The sequence below is a fragment of the Ovis canadensis genome, chromosome X (genome assembly GCF_042477335.2).
Source record: "Ovis canadensis isolate MfBH-ARS-UI-01 breed Bighorn chromosome X, ARS-UI_OviCan_v2, whole genome shotgun sequence".
NCBI classification, from domain to species: Eukaryota; Metazoa; Chordata; class Mammalia; order Artiodactyla; family Bovidae; genus Ovis; species Ovis canadensis.
The window spans coordinates 4,775,751-4,800,478 of record NC_091727.1 but is presented as its reverse complement, the minus strand read 5'-3'; the positions used below and the strand labels follow the sequence as shown (position 1 = coordinate 4,800,478).

The following is a 24,728-nucleotide window of genomic DNA, read 5'->3' as shown; positions in this document are numbered from 1 at the left end:
AGGCTCCTCTGTCTATGGGATTCTCCAGGCAGGACTACTGGAGTGGGTTGCCATTCCCTTCTCCATGGGATCTTTCTGACCCAGAGATCGAACCCATGTCTCTTACACCTTCTGCATTGGCAGGCAGGTTCTTTATCACTCGTGCCACCTGGGAAGCATGTATATCTCCAGTGGTCATGTATGGATGTGAGGGCTGGACTATAAAGAAAGCTGAGTGCCAAAAATGGATGCTTTTGAACGGTGGTGTTGGAGAAGACGCTTGAGAGTCCCTTGGACTGCAAGGAGATCCAACCAGTCCATTCTAAAGGAGATCAGTCCTGGGTGTTCTTTGGAAGGAATGATGCTAAAGCTAAAACTCCGATACCATGGCCACCTCATGTGAAGAGCTGACTCATTGGAAAAGACCCTGATGCTGGGAAAGATTGAAGGCAGGAGAGAGGGGACGATAGAGGGTGAGACGGTTGGATGGCATCACAAAGTCGATGGACATGAGTTTGGGTGGATTCCGGGAGTTGGTGATGACAGGGAGGCCTGGTGTGGGGTCGCAGAGTCAGACATGACTAAGCGACTGAACTGAACTGATATGTGTTATATATATATACACACACACATACATATATATGTATATATGTAAATGTAAGCAGGTACATTTTGCTACCCTATTATTTGATTTTCTGATATCCTAATTTATATGAAGCTTTCCAGGTGTGCATATCTCAGAGACATATAAAATCAAGAATAGATTAATAAGAGAAAAATTGCACTTTGGCAGATAAAGATTCATTTGCAAGAGCAAAGCACTGAAAATTAATGCCGTTGATAGAGATGGCCAAGAGGCGCATGAAAAGATGTTCAGCATCACTAATTATTAGACAAGCACAGATTGAAACTCTTAACGACGTAACGCCTCACGCTGGTCAGAATGGCCACCATCAGGAAGTCCACAAATAATAAATGCTGGAGGCAGTGTGGAGTGGAGAGCACTCCCACACTGCTGGTGGAAATGTAAATTGGTACAGTCACCATGAAGAACAATATGGTTGTTCCTTAAAGAACTTAACATACAGCTGCTGCTTGACCCAGCAACCCCACTGCTGAGGGGATGTATCCAGAGAAAACCACAATCTGAAAAGATACATACCCCCCAGGGGTCATTTTTGTTTGTTTGCTTAGTGGCTCCATCGTGTCCGACTCTTTGCGACCCCACAGACTGTAGCCCGCCAGGCTCCTCTGTCCCTGGAATTTTCTAGGCAAGAAGCAGTATTTACAATAGCTAGGAAATGCGTGCTAAGTCACTTCAGTCGTGTCCAACTCTGCGCGACCCTACGGACTGTAGGCCCCCACCCCCCACACCCCACCCCCACCCCGCCAGGGCTCCTCTGTCCATGGGATGCTCCAGGCAAGAATACTGGAGTGGGTTTCCACGCCCTCCTCCAGGGGATCTTCCCGACCCAGGAATCAAACCCCCGTCTCCCGAGTCTCTTGCACTGGCAAGCAGGTTCTTTACCACTAGCTGGGACATGGAAGCTACCCAAAAGTCCATCGACAGATAAGCGGGCAAACAAGAGGTGGTACATATATACACAGCAGGATGTCACTCGGCCATTAAAAAAAAAAAAACTGAAATAATGCCATTTGCAGCAACATGGATGGCCCTAGAGATTCTCACACTAGCTAAGTCAGACATATATCATATGATATCCCTTACATGTGAGGTCAGACAGCCAAATATCATATGATATCGCTTTTACAAGAAATCTACGAAAATGACCCAAATGAACATGTCCAGGAAACAGAAACAGACTCACTGAAACAGAGAACAGACTTCTGGTTGCCAAGGGGGAAGGGGTCGGGGGGAGGAATGGACTGGGAGTTTGGGATTGGCAGAGGCAAAGTATTTCCCATAAGACGGATAAACAAGAAGGCCCTCGTGTACAACCCAGGGAATTGTATTCAATACCCCGTGACAAACCATAATGGGAAAAGACACGAAAAAGAATATGCATATATATATATATATATATATATATATACATGTATATATACATGCAAGTATCACTGCATCACTGCTGTACAGCAGAAATTAACCCAACACTGTAAATCAACCATACTTCAATAAAAAAGATAAATCAGGAGTCAAATAAAACGTGCGGAGATGGACTTTATGGAAATAGGTTCCTTGATGACCCGGCTTGGCCCATTCTCCTACTGCTTGGGAGCAAAGAAAATGTCTCAGAGAGTCAGTCCCCTGTAAAGAGACTTTCCTTCCCAAACGCATGATTTGTAGTTCTGTGCATGCACACTCAGGCACACACACACACACACACACACAGGTGAGTGTGCACTCTACCCTGGAGTCATCACCACCCACAACACCTCTGTTGGTCGCAACTGCATGTATACGGCCCTGCTCCCAGGTTCCCTCTCCTTCATCCCAATCGAAGCGACTGCCCCCTCCTTGATCAGTGATGCCTGGCGCAGCCTGGCTCCTGAGTGCAAGAACCCTTTTTTTTTTCTTTTTTTGCACACAAGCATTGCCGTGTTGGGTGAGGCACCGAAGAGCAGAAGCATCGACTCTATCGGCACCCAGAGGCACTCCCTCTCTTCCAAAGTCGACAGCAATGCCCTTTCTGGAACTCTCCTCTCTACCCACCGCCCACCCCCCCGCATCCTGCCCCTGGCTTAATTACAAAGCAACACCAAGCAAAACGCAAAGGCCACGTTGTTGAGACAAGGAAAAATGACTTTTCTCAAAGTCAGCGCTCGACCCTTCCGAGATCGTCAGAGACGCTTATTTCTCATAGCTTTCTCTCTTCCGAGCGCACGGCTTATTTATGTGCTGAAAATCAGATGCATAAATGCGTAAATAAGATGGTTGTTACCGATGAGATTTGGCAGGCGGGCAACGGGGTGTCGACGGAGGAAGCTGACGGGCAATTCTGCTTTCAAATGATCAAACTTGAAAGGCTTAAAATGCCGTAACGCTGTCATTTTCCCGGTCTTCTGGCTACTGTCTTACTTCCGAGTGGAAAAAATATATATATTATGACAGCAGTGTTCCTTCCCTAACGGTTCTGTGCGAACTGCAAACGTGGATGTGCTGCCCAAATCACAGTCTGTCACGGCCGACTCCAAGAAGAGTGTGCAGTTGAATGCCACTGAGCGATCGTTTTAAAATCGAAGTAATTGATAAAATCGGCAAACGTCTCCTTAGAGTTGACGGCTGGATCTGATGTTAGTGACCTTAATGAATGGAATTTCGTATAAAGTGCAGCAAGCACTCGACGAACTCCAGAAACAACAGGGTTTTATTTCGTTTGAGTTTTCTGCATCACTCATATCTGGGGTACCTGACGGACAAGATCCATTTGGGATGGAGAAGGGTTTGTTTATGGAAGTAAGCTACTTGAAGACCTCACCTCTCTTTTCTTCTACTGCTTGGGGGCAAATACAGTGACTTACACAGCCCTCTGTAAAGAGACTTTGCTCCCAAATGTTCCATGCTAACTGAAGAGAGTCAGGGGCTTCTCTGGGGGTGCAGTGGTCAAGACTCTCTGCACTTCCAAAGCCAGGGGTACCAGCTCAAAGTCTGGTTGGAGAACTAAGATCCCACATGCCGTGAGGTATGATCAAAAATTATTGTTGTTCAGGAGCTCAGTCATGTCTGACTCTTTTCGACCCCATGGACTGTGTCATGCCAGGCTTCCCTGTCCTTGTCTATCTGAGCGGGCACATATATGTGTGTGTGTATGTGTGTCTGGGTGTGCATGTACAACTGAGTCACTTTGCTTTATAGCAGAAATTAACACAATATTGTAATGCTGTGGTGATCGGCTATGTGGTGGTTTAGTGGCTAAGTTGTGTCCGATGCTTGCGACTTCATAGACTGTATGTAGCCTGCCAGGTTCCTCTGTCCATGGGATTCTCCGGGCAAGAATACTGGAGTGGGTTGCCATTTCCTTCCACTTCAATAAAATTAAAATAAATAAAGGTATCCTCCAGTAACAATATCCCATTTATTATTTTCCAGAAGCCTTACATTTGGAAATCTCACAGTAAGCTCTCCCAAATGTCCTAATAGCACATTTTCTTAAGTTTCTTTCGCACATGTCCTGAAGCTTAGTCTCTGTGTTTGGGAACGGGGCAGGGGATCTTTCTTTAATCCTGTCTTTTTATTCCATATATTTGACAGCCGTGGAAAGAAAACTGGACATAGGTGGGTCTGTATTAGTCATTTTGTTACCGAGCACAGGTTGTCATCGCTTCCTAAATGTTTTCTTGAAGTTCTGAAACCTTGTTATGTATCTCACAATTCAGGTAAACAGTGGTCTGTAATGGAAAACAGCTTCATCTCTCTCCTGTCTCCTGCTTGAATAAAAAGCCTGCTCATTAGGGCAGAGGTTTCTGCAATGCTAGAGCCTGTCAAAAGGGCCGGCGAGGATGCTTTCTGCAGCCTCCGTTTCCTGATTATCTGGGTAACCAGAGATTATGGCGATAGTACCAGAGGTCACATTCTATCTGTCACAGAGCTAAGCTGCCATCCCGAGCATATATCCAAGATTTGATACTCCGGAATCAACTGATGCATTTCTTTAAAAAAAAATTCAGTTTCCACTTTGGGTATTTAGAATCCCAGGGAACTTACTGAATTAAAAGCAAATTTTTACAAACTCAGGCATTTTTTTTTTTAAGGTGTGTTACTAAGGACACCCTGGAAGAGAAACTTAACGCAAAAGGACAAGTGTAAACACATACCTCTCTCTCTTCCCACCAGAGAACTGAAAAGTCTTTCGAAAATTCCAAAGGGGAATTTTTCAATAAAGGAAACTACCAGTGAGGAAATGAGGTCCGATTTGTTGCTTGAGTTGAGTTTTAATGACCATGTCGTTGATGGCTGGAGAGACAGAAAGAAACAGTGTTTGCTGAATATTTAAAATATGTCTTGTAAGCTAATCTCAGAGGTATGATTAGCAGAGGAGAATGCGGGAAAAATTCAGCCACGGTAGTTCCTTACTACAGGAGGATGGGGCTTGTGAAATGCTCTGACTCCACTTGATAAATAATAGATTTTTGTTTGTTTAATTTAAAAAAAATGAAAGAAAACTGTCTGACCTCTTTACGAATCAATCTGTGCGTGCATGCTAAGTCACCTCAGTCGTGTCCAACTCTTTGCGACCCCATGGACTATAGCCTGCCAGGCTCCTCTGTCCATGGGATTCTGTAGGCAAGAATACTGGAGTGGGTTGCCATGCCCTTCTCCATGGGATCTTCCCGACCCAGGGATTGAATCCGTGTCTCTTAAGTGTCCAGCATTGTCAGGTGGGTTGTTTACCACTAGCGCCACCTGGGAAGCCCTAGGAATCAACACAGTAACTTTCAAAAAAAAAGATGCCTTCTTTCAGTATAAACTACCACGCACAAAGTTAAGTTATAAAGATTGGTATAATGTACATCACGGGGAGTGTATGAAATAGTTTATAATAACTGTAAGTGGAGTATAACCTTTCGAAGCTGTGAATGATGACTACCTGGTACACTTGTAACTGACACTGCATATCAACTACATTCCAATACAAAATTAAATTAAAAATTTTTTTTAGAAATAGAGTTACCCTCTTTCACCCATCCCAGCAACACTTTATCCATTTATTCCTCCCCCAAAGCTTTGCTGCTGGGGGATTAACTGGGGTTGAAAATCAGACCACAGCTGCCCAAAGGCTTCCTCGGAAAGTGCGTGTCCTGCTGAAACGCTGAGGCAGGCCACTGGCCACGTATGGGGACTTGTCCGTTTCTAAAAGCTCTCCAGACTCATCTGCGCCTCCTTCCAGACGTACATTGATTCCTCCTTCCTCTGGGTTATTTCAGAATCACTTGGAAGAATCTTAACTCCCTTGCTGCTGTTTCTCAGCGGCTCAGTCACGTCCAGCTCTTTGCGACCCCATGGACTGCAGCACGCCAGGCCTCCCTGTCTATCACCAACTCCCGGAGCGTGCTCAGACTCACGTCCATCGAGTCGGTGATGCCATCCAACCATCTCATCCTCTGTCGTCCCCTTCTCCTCCCACGTTCAGTCTTTCCCAGCATCAGGGTCTTCTCAGGTCAGTCAGCTCTTCGCATCAAGTGGCCAAAGTGTTGGAGCTTCAGCTTCAGCATCAGTCCTTCCAATGAATATTCAGGACTGACCTCCTTTAGAATGGACTGGTTGGATCTCCTTGCAGTCCAAGGGACCCTCAAGAGTCTTCACCACAGTTCGAAAGCATCGATTCTTCCATGCTCAGCCTTCTTTACGGTCCAGCTCTCACATCTGTACATGACTACTGGAAAAACCACAGCTTAAGATGGTACAGACCTTAACTCCCTTAGGAACTCCTACATTCCCTTAAGCCAAGGTCTTATCCTGTATTAGGCACACAATGGCATGTATTAAAGGTGATGCCCCTTTCCCTGTGACTTGCTGTAGACTGCACACCATTCTGACAGAAAAGGAACACCGCCCTGACCCTTGACATCACAAAGGGAGGGGACATGTGTGAAGGCGAGAGCAGGCGCAGGGCACGCCCTTTGCAGGCAGTGACTGTGATAAGCAGAACACTGCCCACCTCTCAGACTGCACAGCGGTGTTAGAGTTTCAGGATTTCGACCACCCTTGTGGACTTTTACTGCCAGCTGTCTCACGTGTGGGCTTCCCCAGGGGGTTAGTGCTACAGGACCCACCTGCTGTAAGAGATGTGGGTTCCATCCCCAGGGCGGGAAGATCCCCTGGAGGAGGGCATGGCAGTCCACTCCAGGATTCTCGCCTGGAGAATCCCATGGACAGAGGAGCCTGGTGGGCTACAGTCCATGGGGTGGCAAAGAGTCCGACAAAGATTTAGCGACTAAACCTGTTGTGTAGAGCTTACATCGTATCTCTGTGGGCCGTCCTTTCTGTGGCATAATAACAATACAAGCAACAGCGATCACACAGCTGAGAATAAAGCGGTCCCAGCTCCACAACGTGGGGTGAGATAGGCCGTGGCGGACAATTAAATAAGAAAGGATCCTTTATGAATATGCTTTTACGGGTATGGAGAGACCCGCAGTGGGGAGAGTTACGCTCTGGATAGCTATGCCGTCTCCAAACATTTAGAAAGAAAACGCCCTCAACTTTAGAGCATTTTAGAGTCTAAAGGACAGGGCTACAGCCTGTCTGCCTGATGGCTTCTAGCTCAGTCTCCCATGGTGCTTGAGGTGTTTCTTTTAAGCCGATACCTCTGGGTCACTTTATTACACTTTCAGCCAGAGTCCCCTTCTTGGTGACAGAGAAAGGGTCCTCCTGGAAAGAAGCCATGTTCTTCAAAATGCTCAGAGGTATTGAGTTTGTAAAATAGCAGAAACATCCTGAGCCATGGATGTAATGGCTTAAGGGGAGGATTTTATTTTGGGCAAAAAAAAAAAAAAAAAAGAAAGAACACAACCACCTCTTAATATGATACCGGGGTCTACTGTAGATCTCAAAGATTCAAAAAAATGCTCTGTTTTACTCACGACGGATGAGTAGCAGAAACGCATCGGAAGTCAGATTTGTTTTTAATGAGTGAGGGTAGGAAGACGTGCTGATCTAATTAAATAAAATGTAATCAATACGTGTGATCATACTAGCAAAAGCCTGCTTGCCAGCCAAGACACGTCAGAGAGGTGGATACAAAACTGGTTACGTTAATATACAACACTCATTAAAGAGATAAAATATTCTACTGATCCACACTACGGAGGACTATTCTACTGATTTACACTACTAAGGTGTGGAAAATGTAAGCTAATTTACATGCAACATTTTAAGAAGCAGAAATGAAAGAAGGCGGGCTTGTACGAGCTGTATGCCAAAGCCCTGAGTATAATGAATCCTTCTTACCGATCTCATTAGGCGGAATGTTCTGGCCGCCTTTGTTTTTCCGAGTACGTGTTCATCATTTGACTGACTAGTGTGGCATCACAGAGAAGGTTAGAAAGAAACTCAGAAGTGGCTTCATCTGAACTCATCAGTCACAGAGATTTAAGACATCTGTCAAAATCACGCAGATAGTTAGGGAAACAGCTAGAAGCTAAAAGAGGGCTGCAGTCACCTTGTCCAAAGGACAATGCTCCTCCCAAGGTTTAAATGAAACGAAACAAAAGTTTTCTTGTCTTCACCACAGTCGGTGACCCTTGTCAGGTTCAATGTGCTCTTAACACAAACCAACAAACAAAACTCTACGGCCACGTTCAAGGATCTCCTAAACACCTCGCTGAGAAAAACGCTGAGTTCAGGGAACCACAAGGGAAGGGAGTACGAGAGAAGCGGTAAAAAGGGGAGAAAAAAAAAGAAAGGTAATACGGCAAAAATCTTGAGCAACCTGTTGACGGTGCCATTGACCAATTGACTTTTGTCCAATTTTGTGCAGAGGGGGCCAATGACCTTAGCACCAGAGACATCGCTGGAGCACACAGGAAGTGAATGGGAAGTTCAGAACTCACGGATTTTTCGATCCCTCTGTTTTACTCAAACACTCTGGCTTTCCCTGCACTTTGCAGAAAAAAAAAAAACAAAAAAAAAACCCTGAGGCTGAGAAGCCGTGCAAGAGAAAGCTCAGGCGTGCACACTCAGCTGTGTCCCTGAGTTGTGCCCAACTCTGCAACCCTTTGGACTGCAGCCCGCCAGGCTCCTCTGCCCATGGGATTTCCCAGGCAAGAATACTGGAGTGGATTGCCATTTCACCCTCCAGGAGGTCTTCCCGCTCTAGGGATCAAACACGTCTCCTATGTCTGCTTGCACTGCAGGCGGATTCTTCACCCGCTGAGCCATCAGGAAAGTCGCAAGAGAAAGCGCAGTCAACATGATTTCACGTGGATGTGCAACGCGCAGTTTACCGAGTAACACCTCAGGGACTTCCCTGGTGCTCCAGTGCTAAAGAATCTGCCTTCCGATGCGGGGGACGCGCAGGTCTTGATCCCCGCTTGGGGAACTAAGATCCCACATGCCGAGGAGCCACTGAGGCCGCTCACCACAACTATTGAGTCCCTACATCCACAACTAGAAAATCCAAGCACTACAACAACAACAACAAATACCAGATGACACACAGAAAAAAATCCCAGATGATGCAACTGAGATCCCAAGTGTTACAAGTGAGACCTGACGCAGCCAAGTGAAATACACATTAAAAAAATATCTTCTAGAAAGGAAAAAATTCACTAAGAAGTCTTTCGGGTTCCTCTAAAGAACATGCCACGTTGCTCAGGAAATAGGGTAACCTGCTTAGGGAGGAGGGACACAGAGAGCAAGTGAATCCCCGCCATCCTCGCAGACGCAGCAAGAAGGCACCCCAATGAGAAGCCCAAGATCCTCAGTTAGGGAGTAGCCCTCACTTGCCCAAACTAGAGAAAGCCCACGCACAGCAATGAGAACCCAGAGCAGCCAAAAATTAAAATAAATACATAAAGAAAGCATAACGGGAGGAAAGAATAAATGCTTGACTCTTTTCCCTGCATTCATCTCTTTGATCAGCAGCTCACAGACCCAGACTCCCTGGCGCTGTATCCATTGGTAACCTCAACCGCATCTATGGTTAAGATGCTTATTATACGCTGCTTACCTGTTGTTTGATCCCTGAGTTGGGAAGATCCCCTGTAGGAGGAAATGGCTACCCACTCCAGTATTCTTGCCTGGGGAATCCCATGGGCAGAGGAGCCTGGCGTGCTACAGTCCACAGAGTCACCACGACTGAGCGACTAACACTTTCACTTTACCCGCCATGCTTAGCATTTGTCTGCTGACTTTTCTTTGGAACACAAACAAAAACAAACAAACAACAACAACAAAAAAAAAACCCAGCACGTGCTGTCTCTAATGATGTCAGACACACAGGCAGAAACTCAGAAGAAACAAGCTAGGAGGCAGGAAAAGTTGCAGCCACTCGTAAAGTTCAGACTGAAGACCGTGGTTGCTTAGTTGCTAAGTCATGCCTGACTGTTTGTGACTTCATGGACTGTAGCCCGCCAGGCTCCTCCGTCCATGGGATTCCCTAGGCAAGAACACTGGAGCGGGTTGCCGTTCCCCTCTCCAGGGGATCTTCCCCACCCAGCGACTGATCCTGCGTCTCTTGCATTGGCAGGCAGATTCTTAACTGCAGAGCCACCCGGGAAACCCACAGACGGAAGTTACAGGGATGCATACCGACGCTCCAATCCATCTCCTCAGCGGCATCCCCGTAGGAGCCGTGTTGACTTTTGCCGGCAAAGTCCTTCGAAGAGAAGTGAGCCGTGTGTACATGCAGGTAAGACAGGACAAGCAGGAAAGGGGTCTCAGCATTCCTGAAAGAAAGAGAAAAATCCAAGGGCAAAATAAGCATGTTGGATGCTGTTTGTTGTTGCTGTTTGATTCTGAAAGTGAAAACGCTTATTCCCTTGGTTGAAAAAAAAAGAGAGAGAGAGAGAAATATCCAGCTTGCAAAAATAAAATCAAACTGTGAGGATTTTCCCCCTTGGTTAAAAAAAAAGAAGGGAAATATCCAGCTTGCAAAAATTAAATCAAACTGTGAGGATTTTCCCCCTTGGTTAAAAAAAAGAAGGGAAATAAATAAAATCAAACTGTGAGGATGTCCCCCCTGGGAATAGAGGTGTCATCAGTGGAACCCGGGGAATGTAGGCTGGATGAATTGGTCATCCTGTCCTTCTCACTTCCTCGGGTGTGATGGACAGCTTGCTCTTTTGGACGAACGAAGATCCCCTGGACAAGGGAAAGGCAACCCACTCCAGGATTCTTGCCTGGAGCATCCCATGGACAGAGGGGCCTGGCAGGCTACGGTCCATGGGGTTGCAAGAGTCGGACACGATTGAGCGACTAAATCACCCACTCCAGTATTCTGGCCTAGAGAATTCCATGGACTGTAGAGTGCATGGGGCTGCAAAGAGTCGGACACAGCTGAGCAACCCGCACTTTTTTTTAAGAACCTACGCTCAGCTGTCCTTCCAGAGAGACGGCAGGAAACGACGCTCACAGTCCCATCTCTCTTCCTCTCTATGACCTTGAAAACTAAAGGAACACTTGAGCAAGCTGGCAGGAGGGAGATCTCCCCATAACAGCTTCACTGCATTTTTTCTTTTAGCTAAAGCACTTCAGTAAACAATTTGGAAAATTTACTGCGTCCAGCCTCTCAGGCTGTGTGAAGAGATAGAACTTTTTGTCTGCTCCACGCCTTCTCTCTATTTGTTACAAATACAGAAGGCAGCTCTCTGCACCTTGCCAGCAATCGGTGATCATGCCAATCTCAGAATCGCAAAGATTTACATCCTGTCCTCCCCTGGGAGTGAAATCCAGGCAGGAAGACAGCTACAATGTAATTCTCCTGCCTGTCAAGAAGGTTTTGCATAGTATATTCCTCTTCTGAGAAAGAAAGTGTCAATCCTGTCCGACTCTTTGCCCACCAGACTCCTCTGTCCATGGGATTCTCCAGGCAAGAATACTGCAGCAGGTTGCCATTCCTTCTCCAGGGGATCTTCCTGACCTCGGGATCAAACTCAAGTCTCCTGCACTGCAGGCAGATTCCTTACCTGCTGAGTCATCCAGGTGAAATTTGTTGACATAGTTACTAAGTCATATCAGACTCTTTCAACCCCAAGGACTGTAGCCCTCCAGGCTCTTCCGTCCGTGGGATGCTCCAGGCAAGAATATTAGAGTGGGTTGGCATTCCCTTCTCCAGGGGATCTTCCTGATCCCAGGATTGAACCTGGGTCTCCCGCATTGCAGGCAGTTTCTTTACCTTCTGAGCCATCAAGCAGAGCCTCTTCTTCTGACAATCTGAGCTTTCCCTGAGCGTTCCTATTTGCGTCGGCATCAGGAATAATCGGAATGCAAATACACATGTCTATGGATGGCTTCCGAAGGCCCTCGGAAGCTGGCAATTGGACTAAGGTATAAACCAAGAGCTGGTGAAGGACAGGGAAGCCTGCCCTGCTGCAGTCCATGGGGTTGCAAAGAGTCGGACACAACTGAGCGACTGACCCACAACCATAAACCAGACAGCGGTAACAACAGCCGGCCAGCCGGAGTTCAGGTGACCCACACTCTGCACTCACAGATGGACACGCCCTGCTGTTCATTTCATCCGCCGGAGCCTCTCGCAAGTACTCTTGCCCACACGGCACCAGGCACTCAGAATATAAAGCCAGGATGGACCACGCCCTGCCTTCCAGCCACCCAGAGTTCAGAGGAGACCATTCAGAGTTGGCTGGTCTGAGCTGCTTAAAGTGCTGTGACCGAATGTATCAGAGGATGGATACAGACGAGGAGCGTGAGCGGCGGTCAGAAGCCGCTCCTGGAGAGGGTGTGCAAAGTTCCTGCCGTGCGTCAGTGTGTGTGGGCGCTTTCCACAGCTGTGTCAGGGTCTAAGCCACTATCCCTCCAGCCACACTATTCAGACATGGAAGGGGACGATGGTGGAGATACAACCTGAGCTCTTAAAAGCATGGCTTCATGGCACGTGGCCCCAGGCTCTTCATTCAAACACACTTCAGAATACATTTTTAATTTTTTAACAGATATGTTTTTGATGTGGATATAACTTTTAAAGTCTTTATTGACTTTGCTACAATATTGCTTCTGATTTATGTTGTGTGTTTGTTTTTTGTTTTTTTTTTGTCACGAGGCATGTGGGATATTACCTCCCTGACCAGGGACCACACCCTACAATATTGCTTCTCTTTTTATGTTGTGTGATTATTATCTTTTTTTTTTTTTTTTTGTCATGAGGCATTTGGGATCTGACCTCCCTGACCAGAGATCACACCCCACACCCCTTGGCTTGGAAGGCAAAGTCTTAACCACTGGACCACTGGAAAAGTGTTGAGTTTTTAAAACCAAAAAATTATCTATATAGATTTTTACACTGAATGAAAGATATCACTAATGGGGCTTCCCAGTGGCACAGTGGAAAAGAATCCGCCTGCAATGCAGGAGACCTGAGTTCAATCCCTGGGTCTGGAAGATGCCCTGGAGGAGGACATGGCAACCCATTCCAGTGTTCTTGCCTGGAAAATCCCACGGACAGAGGAGCCTGGTGGGCTGCCGTCCATGGGGTCACAGAGTCAGACACGACTGAGCCTTCTGGGAGACCCTAAAAGGACACTTTTATGAAACACAAGACATATCTGGAAATGAGCTTCAGTGAAAATGGTTAGTATACATTTTACTTCTTGTTATACACTTTACAGATATATATATATATAATCAATGAAAATGGTTAGCATGCATTTTACTTCTCATTATACACTTTAAAGATATATATATATATAATCAATGAAAATGGTTAGCATGCATTTTACTTCTCATTATACACTTTAAAGATATATATATATATAATCAATGAAAATGGTTAGCATGTATTTTACTTCTCATTATACACTTTAAAGAAATATATATAAAATCAATGAAAATGGTTAGTATGTATTTTACTCTGACTTTATATATATATATATCTTTAAAGTATATAGCAAGAAGTAAAATATATACTGTTTTCACTGAAGCTCATTTTCGGATCTGTCTTGTGTTTCATAAAACATATATAAAGAGACGGATATATAGATATTTGTATATATATATAGATATATCTGAGATATTTATGTATCTGAGATTTCTGTCTCTCTGACGGATGATTTATGTCTCTCCATATATAGATATCTGTGCTGTGCTGTGCTAAGTTGCTTCACTTCTGTCCGACTCTTTGCAACCCCATGGACTGTAGCCCACCAGGCTCCTCTGTCCATGGGATTCTCCAGGCTAGAATACTGGAGTGGGTTGCCATGCCCTCCTCCAGGGGATCTTCCCGACCCAGGGATTGAACCTGCAAACTCCTACGTCTGCTGCACTGGCAGGGAGGTTCTTTACCACGAGCGCCACCTGGGATGCCCTAAGGACTGTGCTATAGACATGAGCTTATCTAAGTATTCCCAGGTGTGTTCCCCTTTCGGGGACTGGAACCTGGCCTCACACATTTGGAGCAGGGGTGTTGAACTCCCTAACCTTCTTCCAAATAACCCACACTCAGACCTGGTTGGAAAGTCTGCAGTCAGGGCAGAAGCAGAGAAGGCAGCAAGCTTGTTACAGGCCACTCAGGAGAGCCCTCAGAGTTAGATGTGGGCTTTAATCCACTAGGTACTGTGTACTTGTGGGGCTGTGGATATCACTCTCAACTTCTGAGCCTCAGATTCCCCCACAAGAAGACACCTCAACCCTCATCTCCCAGGGTCCTTTTGTACCATGTAAGGCGGGGTGGGGGGTGGGGCGGGAACTCCCTGGTGGTCCACTGAGTAACACTCCGCATTTCCAATGCCGGGGGCCTGGGTTTGATCCCTGGTCAGGAAACTATATCCCACACGCTGCCACTAAGAGTTTGCAAGACTCAACTAAAAAGACCCATATGCCCCAACCAAAGATCGAAGATGCTACATGCCTCAGCTAAGACCTGGTTCAGCCAAAAATAAAAAATTTAAATTAAAAAAAAAAGAGGTACTGGGTATGAAATGTGCCCAAGAATATGTGCATATAACTGATGTGTTAACTAACCAGCATCTGCTAAAACCTGAACATGCCCCTAGGTGGGCACCCAACCTGGATCTAGTTTATAAAGCACGGGACAGAGTCATGAGCAGGGAGAAAGCTACGATGAATGAAGGACCCTTCTTCAGGGCACAAAAGGAGAGTTAAGGATCTCTAAGAAATCTACAAGTCACTCCTGCCTGTCAGAGCAACGAGGATTGCTTGTTAGTAACAGTGTGTTTTGGGCTTACCTGGTGGCTCAGCCGTACGGAATCTGCCGGGGGCCAGCGTGAGGAGCTCCGCCCAGGGCAAAGGTCACGAGGAAGGAGGCTTGGCATACGCAAAGGCGTGATCAAGCCTCAGGAAAACCCCTTTTCCCGAGCATCTAACCCCCAAACCAGACTCTGTTTTATGCTCTCACCTACACCTCTGACTTTACAGGGGGCTCTCCCCCATAACCGTTTCTCTTGGAGAAGGAGTAAACCTGCAGCTCCAAGGCAATAAAAATTCTTGGGTGTGACAAGTGTTTCAGCTTACGGACTCCTCTGAAGGTTATCTAGCCCACTTGTATAGGTTCGTCTGGCCACATGTGATTGTTTACAGCCTCCCAACCTGAGAGGCACGAGATGTTTTAGACTTACTAAAGCAAATTCTTTTGGGGAGTTAGAAATTATTAGTATAATGGGTTGGTTAGGAATTATATTGGTGAAGGGTTTTTCATTTGTTGTGCCAATAATTGCTGCTAATTCCCTGCTCTGGGTGGGACAAGGATGTCTCAGGTCAAACCTCTCTGCTGACAGATTAGCTTGTATGACAGGATTATTCATACTCCTGCCACTACGTACATGATTGTTTACTACCTCTTAACCATAAACAGCACAGAGAGTTTTGGAGTATTTTGAGAAAAAAAAAAAGCACAGGGCTTTTTCTTCTTGTTGAGTCAATGACTGCCGCCAGGCCTCCATATCCTTAGGCACTGGGAATATATTAATCAATGTATTTGGACTATAGAAAAGGAAATATAGTAGTTTTTAAGGCTAGCAATACTAGACTTTTTGAGTTAATGGATTTTCTCTTTTGTAATAGATCACTGTACTTTGTTATAAATCACTGTGTCTTTGCTATGTGAAAATGTAAATTTATCACTACCTTAAGACTAAATAGATCTTAAGGGGAACATTGGTGAAAGGATTTTCATTTGTTGGGCTGATGTTTGCTGCTAAATCTCCATATTCCCTGCCCTTATAATGAATATAACTAGCATATAGGAGAAATAAGCATTAACCTTTAAGCATATAGGAGAAATAAGTATTAACCTTTAAGATTAATCATGTTAACCTTGGGTTAAATAAATTCCTTTCTTGATTGTAACTCACTACACCCTCACCCTATAGGAATGTAACTTTATTTGGAGGGTGGTGCCTGGTTTAAGAAAAAACACCCTTGGAAAAAATAAGTTTTCAGTTATCAGAAAGAAAGGATCATAAAATCCCTAAGACCTTTTTATGTGAAGCACCTGATTTTGATAAAGGTCAGGACTTTATCCCGCGTGACTCTGTATTCATCCCTATATGTAACAAAAGGTATATAAACAAACCCAAAAATAAAGAAATTGGATCAGTTTCCGGAAAGACTGATTCCCCCATGTCGTTTCTTTCTTGCTCCCAGTTTTTCTGGCTGAATTCCCATCTGGAGCATGGATACTATTCCACATAATCCAAGTTATTCAGCCTCTTTTTCTCCACTAATCTTCCTACTACACTATCTGTTTCTAATCTCTCTATATATCTGTAATTAAAGATGTATTTTTCCAAGGACGCCGATGCCGTCCCCACCTTCAAATTCCCTGGATCCATCGGGGCTGAACCCCGGCAGGAATCCACTTGCCCAAGCAGGAGACCTAAGAGTTTGCAGCTTTGACTGAGTTTGGTCCCTGGGTCAGGAAGCGGCCCTGGAGAAGCAAACGGCTAACCCACTCCAGTACTCCTCAGTACTTCTGTTACTGACTAGCCCTGAATCTACATCTCATAAAGGCGGTTGCTGTCGTTCAGTCATGTCCTGTCCTTCGCGACCCCAGGGAATGCAGCCCACCACACTCCTCTGTCCATGGGATTCTCCAGGCAAGACTACTGGAGTGGGCTCCCATTTCCTTCTCCAGGGGATCTTCCCAACCCAGGGATTGAACCCAGGTCTCCCACATTGCAGGCAGATTCTTTACCATTGAGCCAACAAAGAAGCCCCATAACGGTGTTAAGAGCTGCATTTGTCAGGATACTCTGGTCAAAGAGATAACACACTTATGTGCCTTCAGATCCTTGAGAAAACTTTTTAAATGTGGCATCATCAGCACTCATTACAGTTCTCTGGTCCCATATTAAAGTGATTCTGTCAAGATCCTTAAGTACAACAATTCAGCAAATCAGATATCTTCTCTAATAGAACTATGTCACCCAAAAAATAGTTTTACCTAGATGCTTCTTTTTTAATGCAATGATAACTTTTATTGGGATATATCTTTACTAGACTTATTATGGTCATCGTTTCGTAATGTATTTAAGTGGCAAATCACCATGTTGTATACCTGAAATTTAGCATAATATTGTCCATCAACTATATTTCAAAATTAATTTTAAAAGTTTTTAATGAGGACAGCTCAGAGAGAAAAAATAAATTAAAAACCAAAAAAAAAAAAAAAAAACATGAGTAAGCAGCTAACTTAGATGCTTTTTAAATCTTTCCGTCTTCAGATAATGCACGTGAGAAGTGCCTTAAGAAGGGCGCTCTGGCACACACACGGTAGTATTTCAACTAATACTGACCACTTATATATTGCTCCAACACGGGCAACAGGCATTTCCTGGGCTGCCCAAAAAGTTCATTTGGGTTTTTCGTTAAGATGTCACTTCACAGTCCATGGGATTCTCCAGGCCAGAATACTGGAGTGGGTAGCCTCTCCCTTCTCCAGCGGATCTTCCTGAGCCAGGAATCGAACTGGGGTCTCCTGCATTGCAGGCAGATTCTTTACCAACTGAACTCTCAGGGAAGCCTAAGATGTCACAGAAAACTCCAAGTGAACTTTTTGGCCAACCTGATGCATTGGAATCACCCCTTTGAAGACAAAACCCTTTAAAAATAACTCAGTAACCACAACCACCAACTATAATATTGCTAGAATATCCTAAACATCTAGTTCTGAAAGAAAATTGCAGAAACCTGAGTAAAATCAAGATAAACTGGTTGGACAGCCAAGTATTAGAGAAATGCAAATTCAATCTGCAATGAGGTCCTAGCTGACACCAGTCAGAACAGCCAGCATCCGAAAGTCTACAAATAGGGACTTCCCTGGTGGTCTAGTGGTTAAGACTCTGTGCTTCCCATGCAGGAGGCCTGGGTTCGATCCTCGGTCGGGAAATTTACATCCCACATGTTGTGCAGCATGGCAAAAAATTAAACAGACAACAAAAAGTCTACAAATAATAAATGCAGGAGAGAGTATGCAGAAAGACAACCCTCCTACACTGCTGGTGGCAATGTGAATTTGTGCAGCCACTATGGAGAACAATATGGAAATTCGTTAACTTAAAAATAAAACTATCACATGATCCAGAAATCCCACTCCTGGGCATGGTTTTCTGGACAAACCCATCACTAGAAAAGATATATACACCTTAATCTTTATGACAGTGCTATTCTGAAAAGCCAAGATATGGAAACGATGTAAAGGTCCACCAGCAGAGGAACTGGTAAAGAAAATGGAATATTACTGAGCCATGAAAAAGACGGAGATAATGCCATTAGTAGCAACATGGATGGAGCTAGAGATGGTCACGCATAGTGAAGTTAGGTCACACAGAGAAAGGCAAATACCATATGATATCACTTGTGAAATCTAAAAAAAAAAACCAGTGCAATCGAACTTATTTACAGAACAGAAATAGCCTGATGGACATAGAAAACAAATGTATGACTGGTTACCAAAGGGGACAGTGGAGGGGGTAAAAATTAGGAGTTTGGGATTAACAGATACACACACTACTATATATGAAATAGATAATCAACAAGGACCTGCTGCCCACAGCACAGGTAATTATATTCAATTATAATAAACCTATAATGGAAAAGGATCTGGAAAGTATTATCTATCTGTACATTATAGACAAAACCGAATCACTTTGCTGTACCCCTGAAACTAACATAACATTGTAAATCAACGCTGCTTCAATTTAAAAATAAATAAAAATTTAAAAGTTTAAAAAGATAAACTGTCTGAGATTCAATACCCTCGGGCTAATCAAATGTTTTTGGATCCCCTCTCAAGATCATACGCTGAGGAATCCATTAAAATTCCTTCTAATCGTAGGAATATTCACATATCATATAGTTTCAATCATCTGTGTCAAAATACCACCTGCTGCAAAAGACGGACTCGCCCTGGAAGTTAAGTGTCACTCCTGAACCCTGTCATTTAAAAGGGGCAGTATATTATTCATCTCCCCCTGGCAGGTTTCTGAGAGATTTCTGGTGAGTGGAGACGGACATAAGAAGGTTTCGCTGTTTCAGCAAGCTTTTCGAGCATGAGTCTGTTGTATTTTGGCTGAAATGTGTAGGTCTGACATCCACAGAGTACCATTCTACTTCAGAACAGCCTTTCTCTTATTTATAAAACAGTGAGGTTAACCCAGGAGGTTAACCTTAATAGTGTAAGGTTATACTTACACTACTATTACTTACTTAAAAGTGTAAGGTTATACTTAGTGTAAGGTTACACTTATTAAGGGTAACTTAATAGTGTGAGGTTAACTCCTTCCCAGGAGATAATAAGAGCTTTGTCAGCCACGCAGATTGGCACTCCTTCCTGAGTCACGATGTCAATTTAGTGTCACAACCGGATTATTTTTTGAGAAAATGAAAACGGAATCAGGTAGAAAGCATCAGAAGCAATCCCTGTGAGAAGAAGTAATTCCTTTTGGGAAAGGTTTCAGCTAAACATCTGCGTGTGACCTCTTATCGGATGATGGTGTAAAGTGCACGTCTTCCAAAGTTCAAAAGCTTTTTCTGCCTTCTAGAAAAACGTAGCCAGGGAGTCGCAAAGAGTCGGATATGTGTGTTAGTCACCCAGTCGTGTCCAACTCTTTGCGACCTGGTGGACTGTAGCCCGCCAGGCTCCTCTGTCCATGGGATTCTCCAGGCACGAATACTGGAGTGGATGGCCATGCCCTCCTCCAGGGGGATCTTCCCTCAAAGAGTTGGACACAACTGAGCAACTAACACTTCCACTTTCTTTTTCAGGCAGCTTAACAAGAGGAGAAACCTGTAGAGGGCCTTCCCTGGAGTAAGTGGTTAATAACTCGCTTGAAGTTACTTAGCACACGCACACGCACACACACACACACACACGAGCACTGTGAACACATCCCAGGTGGCTCAATGGTAAAGAATCCACCCACCCACACAAGAGACCCAGGTTAGACCCCTGGGTCGGGAAGATCCCCCCGGAGAAGGAAACGACAACCCACTCCAGTATTCTTGTGTGGAGAATCCCATGGACAGAGGAGCCTGGTGGGCTACAGTCCACGGCGTGGCAAAGAGTCAAACACGACTGAGCATACACACACACTAATTTGCACAGGATGGGGGTGGGGGGGGGACCTGGCAAAGCGACTCTGGGAGGAGCAAGCCCATAGCATTGCAATTCCCAAGACCCGCCTAGGTCAGTTCAGTTCAGTTGCTCAGTCACGGCCGACTCTTTGCAACCCCATGGACTGCAGTACGCCGGCCTCCCTGTCCATCACCAGCTCCCCAGAATTTACTCAAACTCATGTCTATGGAGTCGGTGATGCCATCCGACCATCTCATCCTCTGTCGTCCCCTTCTCCTCCCGCCTTCTATCTTGCCCAGCATCAGGGTCTCTTCCCCTTGCTCCCAACACACACCTCTGCAAAGCACGCCATCTCATTTTCCACGTGCATCCTTTGGAGACATCCCCCGCAAGCACAGGAGTTTGCAAACGTGGCTCGCCGGGCAGTGCGGTCCCTCCTCCCCTCTACCTCCGCCCAGACCCCGGAGATGGCACCGTCCATGCGTTGCAGGCACCGTCGGGCCGGGAGAGGTGACCCACCGACGTAAGAAGCGGGCGGCGTCCGCCGTGAGCCTCTGCGTGAGGTTGTCGTAGGACATGGGCTGCTGCGTGACGTCACGGTTCCGCATCAGGAAGCAGTTGAGCGGCCGGAAATAGTGCAGGAAGCCGAGCAGGAGGCCGAGGAGTAGGGCGGCCAGGAGGAAGAGGAAGAGGAAGACGCAGGGGGGCGCCTGGCAGAGCCGCAGCCACTTGAGCATGGCCAGGGTCAGCAGGGCCACGGCGATGAGCTGCAGGGGCACGAACACCAGCAGCCGGAAGGCCCGGGTGAACACGCTGCCCTCGCCCGGCTTGCAGTCCCGCAGGTTGGTCAGGGGCAGCCCGTGGAAGTAGTCGAAGCCGTGGCTGGTCGGGTGGTGACAGAAGTCGCCGCGGTCGTGGCAGCTGATACCCAGGTGCCACTTGCCTGAGGGCGCAGACCACAGGGGCGGCGAGTTTAGAGCCAGCGGAACCCATCCTCCCACCCCCCCAGCTCAGCTTTGGACACCTGTGGGCTGACATCTTGTAGGGCCTCTCTGTTCAATCATCATCTATTCAATCCCCTTCAGCTCCTTTTCCCTAAACGGTCTAGGGTAGGAACTACTCATGCCACCAGAAAACAAGAGGCGATTTGGGGACTGGAAGATCCAGGGGATCTTCCCAACCCAGGGATGGAACCTGGGTCTCTTAAATCTCCTGCACTAGCAGGCAGATTACCACTGAGCTACTAAGGAAGCCCCAGTATTATACTTCATAGGCAGGAAAAAAAAAAACTACAGAAGAAAACACCAATGTTTTTCTGGGACAGGTGTCTTTTATTTTTATATTTTTTTAATATTCTCTTTTTTTTCTTTCTTTTTTTTCTTTTTTCTTTGACATGTAGTCCCTAAGTCATGTCCAGCTCTTTGCAACCCCAGGGACTGTAGCCCGCCAGGCTCCTCTGTCCATGGGATTCTCCAGGCAACAATACCAGAGTGGGTTGCTGTGCCCTCTTCCAGGGGATCTTCCTGACCCAGGGATCGAGCCCACATCTCTTATGTCTCCTGCACTGGCAGGTGGGTTCTTTACCACTAGGGACACCTGGGAAGCCTGTTTTGGACATGGACGACTTTCAAAGTCACAACACTGCTTTGCATCTGCTGGATCATGGAAAAGGGAAGAGAGTTCCAGAAAAACATCTATTTCTGCTTTATTGACTATGCCAAAGCCTTTGACTCTGTGGATCACAATCAACTGTGGAAAATTCTGAAAGAGATGGGAATACCAGACCACCTGACCTGCCTCTTGAGAAATCTGTATGCAGGCCAGGAAGCAACAGTTAGAACTGGACATGGAACAACAGACTGGTTCCAAATAGGAAAAGGAGTATGTCAAGGCTGTATGTTGTCACCCTGCTTATTTAACTTATATGCAGAGTACATCATGAGAAACGCTGGGCTGGAAGGAGCACAAGCTGGAATCAAGATTGCCGGGAGAAATATCAATAACCTCAGATATGCAGATGACACCACCCTTATGGCAGAAAGTGAAGAGGAACTAAAAAGCCTCTTGATGAAAGTGAAAGAGGAGAGTGAAACAGTTGGCTTAAAGCTCAACATTCAGAAAACAAAGATCATGGCATCTGGTCCCATCACTTCTTGGGATGGGGAAACAGTGGAAACAGTGTCAGACTTTATTTTTGGGGGCTCCCAAATCACTGCAGATGGTGACTGCAGCCATGAAATTAAAAGACGCTTACTCCTTGGAAGGAAAGTTATGACCAACCTAGATAGCATGTTGAAATGCAGAGATATTACTTTGCCAACAAAGGCCCATCTAGTCAAGGCTATAGTTTTTCCAGTGGTCATGTATGGATGTGAGAATTGGACTGTGAAGAAAGCTGAACACCAAAGAACTGATGCTTTTGAACTGTGGTGTTGGAGAAGACTCTTGAGAGTCCCTTGGACTGCAAGGAGATCCAACCAGTCCATCCTAAAGGAGATCAGTCCTGGGTGTTCATCGAAAGGACTGATGCTGAGGCTGAAACTCCAATACTTTGGCCACCTGATGCAAAGAGCTGACTCATTGGAAAAGATCTTGATGCTGGGAGGGATTGGGGGCAGGAGGAGAAGGGGACGACAGAGGATGAGATGGCTGGATGGCATCACTGACTCGATGGACTTGAGTCTGAGTGAATTCCGGGAGTTGGTGATGGACAGGAAGGCCTGGCGTGCTGCGATTCATAGGGTCGCAAAGAGTCGGACATGACTGAGCAACTGAACTGAACTGAACTGAAACATTTCTTATAAAATGTGAAGTGCATCAGTGAATTAGTGAGCACGTCACACAAGAGAAAAAGTGATGGTGGCTTTATGACAAGATGTGGGAAGGAAGAGAAGGGTTGTTTTGCTCCCATGAGATTTTCCATGATTTGTCTGATGACCTACATAGACCCAAGCTCATCAAAGGAAAGGGGAGAAGGATTCATTTCCTATCAAGAGAATAAAATCAATGGGAATGTCGAATGAGAAACATTCAGATGCAATTTTATTACTGCTGTGTAAGATGAAAATCTTTATCAATAGTATGGTGTGGGTGTGGGTGTCGGTGTGGGTGTGGGTGTGTGGTGGTGTTTGCTGTGTGTGTGCACAACTATGCATTTTTCTGTTATCTACCGTATATTTCAACTTTCTGCCTCTGCGTCTCATCCATCCAACATCCAACATCCACTCATTCACCATCCACCATTCATTCATGCATCCAGTCACTCACCCACTGACCCCCTCACCCCTTCAGCCAGCCAATCAGTATCCACTATTCATCCACCCACCCATCTATGGATTCACTGTTCATCCATCCATCCAATATCCATCGTCCACCTACCATCCATCCATCATCCATCCATCTACCATCCATCCAACCAGCACCCACCATCCATCTACCATCCACCCATCATCCATTATCTATCCATCCATCCATCAATCCAGTATCCGCTATCCATCTACCATCCATCCATCATCCATCCATTATCCATCTACCATGTACCATCCATCCATCCATCCAGTATCCACCGTCTATCTACCATCTACCATCCATCCATCATCCATCCACCTACCATCCATCCATCCATCCATCCAATATCCACCATCCACCTTCCATTTACCATCCATCCATCATCCATCCACCCACCATCCATCCATCCATCCAGTATCCACCATCCACCTACCATCTACCATCCGTCCATCATCCATCCACCATCCATCCATTCACTATCCATCCATCAGCATCCACCATTCATCCATTTATCTAGTATCCATCATCTACCTACAATCCATCCATTATATATCCATCCATCCATCCACCCTGCATCCATCCATCCAGTATCCACCATCCACCTACCATCTACCATCCATCCATCACCCATCCATCCATCACCCATCCATTCATCCACCATCCATCCATCAGCATCTACCATTCATCCAGTAGCCATCCTCTGTGTATCATCCATCCATCATCCATCCACCCACCATCCATCCATCCAGTATCCACCATCCACCTACCATCTACCATCCATCCATCATCCATCTCCCTTCTCCCATACAGCATCCATTCATCCACCATCCATCCATCCATCCAGTATCCACCATCCATCTACCATCCACCCATCATCCATCCACCATCCATCATCCATCCCTCCACTATCCATCCGTCAGCATCCACCATTCATCCATTTATCTAGTATCCATCATCCACCTACAATCCATCCATTATGTATCCATCCATCCACCATCCACCCAGCATCCACCCATCTATCCAGTAACCACCATCTACCTACCATCCATCCACCATTCACCCATCCATACAGTAGCCACCATCCACCCATCCAGTACCACCCATCCAGTATTTGCCATTCACCTCCCATCCCTCCATCATCCATCCACCTCTCCATCCATCCAGTATCCACCATCCACCTACCACCCATCTATCCACCATCCACCTACCATCCACCAGCATCCATCCATCCATCCATCCATCCATCCATCCAGCATCCACAGTTCATCCATCAGCCATTCACCCATCATC

The 24,728-nt window shown here is 45.9% G+C and overlaps 1 protein-coding gene across 2 annotated transcripts in view; it reads right to left on the bottom strand.

Moving 5' to 3' along the window:
* The window catches only part of LOC138431404 (steryl-sulfatase), a 157,989-nt gene that overhangs the window by 61,349 nt on the left and 71,912 nt on the right, over window positions 1-24,728 (bottom strand). For both annotated transcript variants that reach the window (XM_069573503.2, XM_069573502.2), the window contains 2 exons: window positions 20,670-21,093; window positions 10,193-10,329 (listed from right to left, as the gene is read on the bottom strand). In XM_069573503.2, coding sequence (XP_069429604.1) covers window positions 10,193-10,329; window positions 20,670-21,093 — 561 coding nt within the window. The remainder of the gene's footprint in view (window positions 1-10,192; window positions 10,330-20,669; window positions 21,094-24,728) is intronic.